This window comes from Alnus glutinosa, chromosome 3 (assembly GCF_958979055.1).
Source record: "Alnus glutinosa chromosome 3, dhAlnGlut1.1, whole genome shotgun sequence".
Classification (NCBI taxonomy): Eukaryota; Viridiplantae; Streptophyta; class Magnoliopsida; order Fagales; family Betulaceae; genus Alnus; species Alnus glutinosa.
Window position 1 is genome coordinate 3476426 of NC_084888.1, and position 10349 is coordinate 3486774.

Genomic DNA, 10349 nt, shown 5'->3' on the forward strand with positions numbered 1-10349 from the left:
AAACTACCATTTTTACACACTTTGCCCCCTTCTGTTAGTCAAATTCATGCAAAGACTTAAATGCCCTAACTCAATTTCAAAAATGACCTAAATACCCTCATCTTAAAAAAAAAAAAAAAAAAAAACAAACAAACAAACCTGAAGGAAAAGGGGTGGCAGCAGGTGGCCAGGTGGCCTACGAGCCACGCCGGCCTAAGGGGTGGCCGCACGACCACCCTAAGTCTTTTATAGGGTGGCCGCACGGCCACCCTAGAAAATGACCTAGGGTGGCCGTGCGGCCACCCCTTAGGTCGGGGTGGGCCTCGAGCCACCCCATAGGTGGCCGAAGCCACCTCTGGGGGTGGCTCACAGGCCACCTGGCCACCTCAGGGGTGGCGGCAGCCACTCTTTTTCCTTCAGGTTTTTGTTTTTTTTTTGTTTTAATATATTAATTTTAATATTTTTTAGGGAAAACTTCAATTTACCCCCATGAAGTTGTCACCAATTTGCAATTCTAACACCAATGTTTTAATTTTGTTAATTGCACCCCATTAAGTTTTAGAAATTTTCAATTCACCCCCTTCCGTCTAAATCAACCGTTTGACTTAACGAAATCAAACAAAAAGACAGAAATACCCTCATCAAAACGCAGCATTTTGTGAGGGTTTGTTTTTTTTTCTTCCTTCTTCTTCTCAGCAAAACGCAGTGTTTTGCACTGAACAGTTTTTTTTTTTTTTTTTTTTTTTTTTTTTTTTTTTTTTTTTCAACAAAACGCAGCGTTTTGCTGAGAAGGAGACTCAGCAAAACACTGCGTTTAGCATTCCCTGTCTCCTTCAACAATCGGCCGACGCAAACCCTAGGCCGACGAAAACCCGTTAATCCTCACTTGGAAATAGCCCTCCATGGAGCGTTGAAGCTTGGAGAAGGTTCACAAAACGATGTCGTTTTGTAAGTCTTCTCCAAGCTTCAAAACGGCACCGTTTGTGTGTCGAGCCCTAAAACTCGTCGGGGAAGACGGCCTCAATGGTCTTCCAGACCTGGACGAAATTCCTTCGATACACGACCCACCTCGAAAATTTCTATTTGCGCTGGCATTCATCGCGCGATCCATCTCCGTCAAGGACGACCCGCTCGCCGCCAACCGATTGACGCCGTCTTCCCCGACAACCTGCTCCCTGATAGGGCCATGATGTTTTGAACGAAAACGGCACCATTTTGTAGAGGGAAATTTTGGTTTTGGTGTTTCACAAAACAGTGTTGTTTTGTAGAGGGCATTCTGGTCAATTTTCATCCCTAACAGGCACGTGAACGGCACATGAGGCAAATTTCGTTAATTCAGACGGATGATTTGGACGGAATCCCTAAATTGAAATTTTTTGAAACTTAATGGGGTGCAATTAACAAAATTGAAACATTGGTGTTAGAATTGCAAATTGGCGACAACTTCATGGGGGTAAATTGAAGTTTTCCCTATTTTTTATTAATTACTGTAGAGGGTATTTTGGTCTTTAAATCAAAATTAACGGTAAAAAATGGCATATTCCATCCAAGTTAACGAAATTCCTGACGGAATGGGCCAAAGTGTGTAAAAATGATAATTTGATACTCTCTTTTGATCGAAGTGGTAGTTCGTGGGGGCAAAATGAAACAGGCCGGTAGTTCATGAGGGGGAAAAGGTAATTACCCCCGACATTTATAATGAACGCATTTCTACTTACAATAATTGAGCCTAAATTTTTCCTTTTAGTAAGTGAGAATAATTTTTTTTAATCTTCATGTACAAAAAATGTTCACCATAACCAGAACGGATAAAGGAAAAATCAAACGCATGAAGCCCGAATGAAAAAGCAACAATACTGTTAATTGAAATTAATTTATCCCTTCATAACTTCAGCGACCATGTCAGATATGTAAACAAATTACAAAACTATAATTACTAACCAAATCAAAAAGATAAAATGGGTGGAAGAAAAAACTACAGGATCATACTCACTGCCAAAATTGTTTCTTTCGCCTTAACTAAAAATGGATGCAAAATTTATCTAAAATATAAACTTGGCTTTATAGTTACACTACAAGCAGCTATCTAGTCTTGTGAGCTTTGCCCAACTTCTTCTTTCTTTTCTTCACAGCCTTGGGCACTTTGTTCTTGCGAGCCTCCCTCTTCTCCTCCTTGACTTTCTTTTTGTTCTCTTTTCTAGCAGCTTTTTTATACTCCGGAGTCTCTGCTTCAGATTGAGATGAGAAACTCGCTTCGGAATCGCTCGAGTTCTCTTCGTCTTCAACTGCTTGAGACTCTGTTATGTTCTCGGAAGGATTAGAGTGACCAGCTGTGTTAATAGATGACCCTTCAGAAGGCTCTGCTGCCTGTTCAGCTGGAGACCGCTGACCTCTTGAAAGAGCGTCCTTGAGTCCTGTGATAGTCTGGTAATACATATCTTCAGTGTCCTGCCCACTGGTTATCCGTTGCACATCCTCCTCAGCATTCTTCACATGTTCTAGCGTCTTTGGGATGAATGACTGTAAATAACAACAGAAAAGGAAAAACACTCAAACAATTTATGAGTAATCAAAATTAAACAGGGTCCACTGTATCAATGAATTTTGATTCTTCACATGCATGCTCACCGGCTTCAAGTATCAATCTTTTACCAAATTTCAGTCCCCACAAAAACCAAAACAAACCAGATCTCTCATTTCATGGATTTATGTGTATAATGCAAATCAAGTGGAGGCAAAGACTGGTGTATCACATAAAACCAAAGTTCAATTAGAACTGGTTCAGGCTGTCAAATCGGCAATAAATGCCATGCTTAATGTTGATGAAAAGAAAGTCCAATAACATAATACCACTGTCACACTTTTTTTTTTTTTTTTGATAAGTCAGGGAGGTTACCTGCACAAACACAGAATCTGCAATTTCATCTTCCACAGATATGTCTCCTCTAGCCAAAATTTTTTGTTGCACCTGAAACGAATTGAAAGCAGTCACAATAAAAATATCCTCAAGTCCTTTACAAATTTGAGAGTATAAATTACCAAACCTCTTCCAGATAACTGTCCACAGCCTCATCAGCAATAGAAGGATCAACTATAAAATCAAAGAGTTCACGAATTGTCATAACAGCTACACCATGTTTTCTAAAGAAATCCTGCATGCCACCAAAGCTTAATTAACACATACTTCTGACTATAAGCACTTTTAGTTTGATATTTTTGGTTAGAGAGAAACACACAGAAATATGAAGACAATCTTCACGTAGGAAATCAAGGGCATGAGGGTGATCAAGATCAACTGACTGAGAGACATCTATAATATACAAGTGACCCTGCGAATCAGGAAGAAAAATAAATCAAAATGTCCACAAATTACACATGGAATCAATTCAATATTAGCAAAAAAGAAAAGAAAAAGAAAAGCATACAAAAATATAATTGGGGCTCACCTCAAAATAAAGTATGTTATATTCGCTGAGGTCTCCATGCACCAGTTTGCACTTTTGATATAATGTCCGCATTGCAATAATCATCTGAGAAAAGAAATGCCAAGAAGATACTTTGATCATTTAAACAAGACAGCAAATTATTACACTAAGCCCTTTTCACTTGCTGAAAGAAATCTATCATAGAAGCATTTGCTGTTATTGCGTAAACCAATACCTAATTTATTAAAACAACAAAAGAATAATTTCACAAAATTAAGCATATCAAAAGACAGATGATTTTATATAACGAAAACATCTCTCTATCCAGGCTGCTCCAACCAGATCTATTCAAGTGATAAACCTCACATATACAATCAACCATTCTGCCATCATTCTAGATGACAGGTTCCACTTGACATAACTAAGTACCTATAAGTCGACGTCAATGAAACATCCACCACCATCTTATACAGCAGAGACCACTTAATAACTAATCGCTCCCAACATTCTAGAAAGAAGGTTCCACTCCACATAAACTGAGAATTCTTGAAGAAAGACTAAAAAGATATGGACAGACCTCCACATAACCTTCACGTAACCTGTCAAGAGATAAGGCAGCATCCTTAAGTCGAGGTGCAGCCCAACCTGCTTTCCCTGTACAAGAACAACCACCAATAAACTTCAACAACTGTACTTTAGAAGCCCAAACTCAACTCCATTCACAAGAGACTACGTGAGAAGGAGAAGAAATGAAATGAAAACGAAAAAAATATTATGGTAAACACCTTAAAGTTAAAATGACTAAGAATGTATTTAATCTGTATCGAGGATAACTGCAGGGACTCCACTTACTACTAAAATATATGACCAATATGCAGGGGGCTGGGAGCCAAATTTATTGGTCTTTGCACAAAATTCTGATTAAAAAGTCACGCCCATCTAACTAAATTTATTATAACACACGCATACACACAATACCTATGAGTTCCATGACCAGAACATGAAGTCTCAAAAGAATTGGAGCAGGGCACCTGATTCCCGCTGCCTTTAGCCTGCAGTTCACAATGACCATATTAAATACGATATGACAGCATTGATTCTCGAACAACTGAAATACATTGATCCTCCACTAGATCTTGATACTTATGCTGAAATAAATTGTCATCTCCTTTCCATAAACTTAAAATCCTAAAAAGACAAATGATTTTATAAATTGTCATCAAAAGCATCAGGAACAATGTGTCTTACCTCATAAGGTTCCTCATCTCTTTCTCGGCCCATGTTTTCACCATTTTCCTGGGATTATGCCTGCAGTATCCATGTCTGAAACGGTAGTCACCTTGCACATAACGATCTCTGTCCCTGTTATTGTTTAGATCACCAAGTTAAATTCGTTATCAAGCTACAAACAAGTACAAAGTCTCTGAACCATGGAACTAAGCCACAAGCTAAATTCATTATTAAACTAAAAGGATCACCTGGACATACTTAAATACCAGGACAGAAGTTTTATATACTTTGATGGCCAGTTCCTGACCATCAGATCTGGTTGCATGATAAACATTTGCCTGTTGAAAAGAATGATTGCAAGATAAGGACACATTAACCAACAATTCAGACTTTGTAAGAATTGAAACTGGTACATGCTATAGGTATCAGTACAGAAATGAAAACTAGCACTGCATTACATACTTCTTTTCCTGTAGAAATACAGCCATTAATATCATGAAATACACCTCGATTCAGCATCTTAAATAAAACCATGCGAGTTCTTGGATCAATGGCCTGGAGGAAAATAGAAAGAGAATCACGTAAAAGTTTCTGTTTTTTAATATTTCAAGAATGTCAATAAAAGATTACAATGTTTCACCTGCTCAACGGTCGCACGGTCTGCTTTCTCAGTAGTTTTAGTTTTACCAATGGCCATCTCTCGAACACTTTCACGAATAGCAGTCGTCACAGTGTTTGACATGCTTACGTTCAACCTCCCCTCCCACTCCTGCACTATCAATTGATTTGGTCAAAAGTGAAAAGTGGACACAAACACATCCAATCAAGCACAACCCAAACAAAAATGGAAAAGTAGCGATACATACATTTATAGTAAAAATAATAAGATTGTTTACGACTTATATTAACAAAAAGGGTAAATTCAAATCCAAGAAATTAAGATATAATCCCTTAAAACCAAATCAACTAGCTCAAAAAATGTGTTTAAAGCACAATGTAATTTGGACATCACATATTAACCTCAATTTCACCAAAATTTTCGAAACTAAGACTATGCATTTCTTTTCAAATTAATTAGTATACTACCCACAAATGTGAAACTTAATTATGGTCTCTAAGAACCAATTGAGCAACTTTTGTCTAAGAAAAGTGCAATTCCCTAGCACCCTATTTGGTCAACAAGATAAGCAACACTGTACATAATAAAAGAACATGGAAATTCATCAAATTCGCCATCTTTTCCTACAATTCAATCACATAAATTGCATACAGAAGGAATATACCTCCAAAGGCGAAGCTCGAATGTGATTGGCAAACCTCTGGTTCCGATTTGAGAGCGGTTGAAGCGTCGACGTATTTGGGCGAGAGTGCAGCCCTCCGTGAGCGTTGGGACGCCTCGAGTTGAGTGCGAAACTCCCCTCCATAGCTTCGTTGTCATCCTTGGAGTCCAACCAATCCAACGCGTCTCCGATTTCTGAGTCCGATGACCAAAGCTCTTCTTCCTCTTCCTCTTCCCCTTCCTCTTCCTCTTTCTCTTTGCCTTCATTCACGGCTACTGGTTTCGCTTCCATAACGGCCATTAGAGCGTTGCGTTAGGGTTTTGCAATATTTTCTGTTTGTGTTCCAGGGAAAGGTGTAAATAAATTGATTATCTCAGGGTTTTGCAAGATGAGGAGGGTCCGTCTCTTTAGGGCTATGTCCCAAGTTGATCTATACGTGTAGTTTAAAAAAAAGGGAGAAATGTTAGGTACCCAATCTTTTATCAAGAGATGGGTACTAAATTGATGTAGAGCTTATTTATTGGAGATGATCAAAACAATTAACAAAATTAAATGCTACTTATAGCCAATTCATATTATTCTTTGAATATAACATATTCTTGGACCAATTTATTTGAACATAGTTGATAAACTAAAATAATTATTTAGACGTCAGAAAACACTACCTATTTTCCCAAAATCACCCGTTCCCAAACAGCTGGCATGAACTCCGTGTTGTCTTAAAACTTTAAGTGAAATTGCTCTAGTTTTCGACATAATACAAACTTTAATATGTAAAAGATCTATTAAAGCCCTAAAAAATTGCCAACAAAGAAAAATATGATATATTAGCCGATCAAACAGTCTAAGAGTAACGAATATGTCACAAGTGGCAGTGTATAAGGGAATATAAAGATGCATATTGCGGCTTAAATTTGGGGAATAAACCAACAAACAAAAATAACCCGCGAAAGAGAACTAAAGGTTAACGAAACATTGTTCGAATTAAAAACATAAGAAAAACAATTAAACCACACAGATCTCTCTCAACAAATACATAGAGCAACCATTTTGTAAGGTTCTAAAGCGAAATATGATAAGAAATAGAGAAATAGGATAATTGGATAAATTCTGGAATATAAATTGTACAAAAGTAGCTAATTCGAGATAGCTAAGAAAGGATCACAATTAAAATGCTTCAGTCCTCCTTTTCCTACTGTTAAGCCCATCTTAAATAGGATTAAGAATCCTAATTAACTGCCCAATAATCTCCACAATTGCTATCAACTCCCCCAGAAACACACACAACTGCTACACGGTAACTTCCCACACACAACTACCCACTACAGGTTAACTACCCATAAGCAAAAATCGAGAGAGAGAGAGAGAGAGAGAGAGAGAAACGTACTCCGGCTCCCTCTGCGGCTGCCAACACCAGAAGAACCCAAAGGAATAAGAAAGGGGGCGGCGCTTTATATATAGTTAGAGATGTGGCGGTACCAAATTGAACCCCAACCACCAAGTACTTCTACACGGCGCACGGGAGTCCCTCCAGGCTGACGTGGCAACACGCCACGTCAGCCCTTTTTGTTTAAATAACAAAAATTCAAAATTTTAAAAACCTGCGTTAAACACGAATGGAGAAGCCATTTCTCCCAAAAAAAAATTTCCCCCAAATCTTTCCCTCCTCCCTCCACCCACCAGCTACCACCGCCACCAATACGTCCATCTCCATCTCCGGCCACAAGGTACCGTGCGGTCTCTATCCACCGTACCCGACGACCCATCCACCAGGTACGACCCATCTCCGTCTCTATCCACGACGACCCATCTCCGTCTTTATCCACGACGACCCATCTCCATCTCTTCCCACCGTACAGCTCCGACGAGCCCATCCGAAGCCGCCGACGAGGCCAGCACATAGGATCCTCGTGACTTGGTGGACCCGCCTATTCTCAACTCTCGGCTACGAAAGAAAGAAAAGTCAGTCATAATAATTTTATGATTGACCAATAATATCACCAAAAATCAAAATAAATTTGTCTCATGCGGTTGGCTTTTATTTGTTATGTGGTATATTGAATATTGCCGTCAACTATCCGTGCTTCAAATACAAGTCAGTATAACAAATTCGTTGTCGTCTCTCAAATATTTCCATTAATGATCAGTAATAATTCAATGGATAAAATTTCCTTGGCAATATGATTTCAGAGGATAGATACACTTTTTTATTTTTTAAAGAAATATTTGGTTTTATTCTCATGCATATCTTTTGTTCATCTCCTTGCATATCTTTTGTTCATCTCCATATAAGAGATGTGCAACTTCACTATTGAATTTATAAGACCACACGTGAATTTCACAGATTTAGTGATAAATGTGCAAGAAAATTGCATCAAACACATCTTCTTCTTTTATTCTTTTTTTTTTAAAAAAAAATAATGGGGTAATTACATTTTTTTCATGATCTATCGGTCATTGTTAATATGCAACCACGAAGTGACATCCTCATCAAAATAGAGCATTGAACTACTATTTACATACCAAAACCCCAATTCCATCAGACAAATTCGTGAAAAGATTCAAATACTTTAACTTAAAATCAAAATTTACATATCATACCCTCCAAAATAAACAAATACAAAAAAAAAGACAAAGAAAAGAAAGGGGCCCTTAGGGGGCGGGGGGTGGTACGAGTTATCCCTAAAATAATGCTATTCAATAGACGAGTAATGTTTTATACAAAACTCTTATCCTCAAATGTGACGTAATTTAAAAAATCACCATTAAATCAAAATTCAATAGTCATCCATTCCAAATTTAATGCTAATTTTAATGTAACATTCTCTCAAATCTTTAAAGATTGTTAACATGACATATTTGGATTTTTTTTCAAAGGAGGAAAGGGGGAAGTATATGAATTGGGTTGTTTGGGTTGCCCCACCCATTTCTCGACAGATTTGGATTTTTATTTTTTTTTTAAGTAAGAAATATCATTAAAAAGCGCAATCAAGTACACATGAAGTATACAAAAAAAGCATCTAAGAGAAAGTAGAAAACAATATAAGGAAATCATTAAAAAACTAAACGTTAAAGGTGCGAGAAACGCAGCCGATCAAGAGTACAAAGAATGAAAGAAAAATGAAATGAGATCCTCAATGGTTCTTTCTTTGTCCTCAAACCGCCTATCATTGCGTTCCCTCCATAAGCACCACATAAGGTAACAAGGAACCATCTTCCACACGACTACACTTCGGGAGCGACCACCCGTCCACCAGCAATTGAATAAATCTACCACCCGAAGAGGCATAATCCAAGACAGACTAAAGCGACTAAAGATGGCGTTCCACAGAACGCGTGCTACCTCACAATGGAGAAGAAAGTGATCCACCGACTCCCCATTCATTTTGCACATGCAACATCTATCAATCACAATGAACCGCTTCTTCCTGAGATTGTCCAAAGTAAGGATCTTCTCTTGCGCTGCCGTCCAAGCAAAGAAAGCCACTTTCAAATGAACCTTGGTCCGCCAAATACTTTTCCAAGGAAAATGAATAGCCTCTTTGCAAGCAAGAGCCTTATAGAAAGATCTAACATCAAATTTCCCTTTGTGAGAAGGAGACCACCATAGCTTATCCTTCCCATCATAATTCACTCTGGATGAGTACAACAAAGAGAAGAATGAGGCCAAAACATCCACCTCCCAATCGTGGGCCGCTCAGAAAAAGCTAACATCCCACTGATAAGACCCACTCACCACAACCAAATGGTCTGCTACAAAAGCATCCTTGTCACGCGCAATGTCATACAAAACTAGGAAAGCTTCCTTAAGAGGCACCTCACCAACCACACATCATCCCAAAAACGAATCCTAGATCCATTTCCCAACAAGAGTCCCCTCTCTCTCATGGACATAGCGCCACAGCCACTTCCCTAAAAGAGCCTAATTGAAAAACCTCAAATTCCTGATGCCCAAACCACTACTTGAAATAGGAGAACAAACCTTGGACCAATTAATCAGATGAAATTTAAATTCTTCACCTATGCCACCCCACAAGAAATTTCGATACAACTTCTCTATACGACTAGCAACACTAGAAGGAATAGGGAGTAGAGATAGAAAGTACGTAGGAAGATTAGACAGAGTGCTTTTTATCAGGGTTACTCTGCCACCCTTCGACGAATACAACCGCTTCCAGCTAGCCAGTCGTCTCTCGATCTTTCCAACTACCTCATACCAGCTAAACTTGGCCTTAAAAGGAGCCCCCAATGGAAGACCAAGGTACTTTAAAGGAAGAGAAGAGACTCCACAGCCCAAAATACTAGCAAGATCATCCATATTATCCACAATACCCATAGGAACCAAAACTCACTTATCCAAATTAATCTTCAAACCTGAAACAGCTTCAAAGGACAGTAATAACATACGAAGATAGAGAAGATGTTCAGAACTAGC

At 38.5% G+C, this 10349-nt stretch overlaps 1 protein-coding gene across 3 annotated transcripts; it reads right to left on the reverse strand.

Annotated features, from left to right (window-relative positions):
• Nucleotides 1-1819: 1819 nt before the first annotated feature.
• LOC133864214 (uncharacterized) lies at nucleotides 1820-7847 on the reverse strand. 3 transcript variants are annotated; one of them, XM_062300491.1, is made up of 13 exons: nucleotides 7302-7847; nucleotides 5918-6344; nucleotides 5275-5403; nucleotides 5097-5189; nucleotides 4893-4972; nucleotides 4653-4766; nucleotides 4383-4456; nucleotides 3982-4058; nucleotides 3426-3509; nucleotides 3216-3308; nucleotides 3024-3131; nucleotides 2876-2947; nucleotides 1820-2499 (listed from the first exon to the last, which is right to left on the reverse strand). In XM_062300491.1, exons 2-13 carry the CDS (start codon nucleotides 6212-6214, stop codon nucleotides 2062-2064), a joined length of 1659 nt encoding a protein of 552 aa, XP_062156475.1. In that variant the 5' UTR covers nucleotides 6215-6344; nucleotides 7302-7847; the 3' UTR covers nucleotides 1820-2061. The 3 variants fall into 3 exon arrangements, with proteins under 3 accessions (XP_062156475.1, XP_062156474.1, XP_062156476.1); XM_062300490.1 differs by having other exon boundaries at nucleotides 5918-6246; nucleotides 7302-7846; XM_062300492.1 differs by lacking the exon at nucleotides 7302-7847 and having other exon boundaries at nucleotides 5918-6764.
• Nucleotides 7848-10349: the final 2502 nt, after the last annotated feature.

Bases quoted from the DNA above. Each gene is read 5' to 3' on its own strand.
- LOC133864214 (XM_062300491.1), bottom strand. From the start codon at position 6,214: ATGGCCGTTATGGAAGCGAAACCAGTAGCCGTGAATGAAGGCAAAGAG. The intron at 5,404-5,917 runs GTATATTCCTTC...TTGATAGTGCAG, and splicing joins TTCGAGCTTCGCCTTTGGAG to GAGTGGGAGGGGAGGTTGAA. The intron at 3,309-3,425 runs GTGAGCCCCAAT...CCTGATTCGCAG, and splicing joins ATAACATACTTTATTTTGAG to GGTCACTTGTATATTATAGA.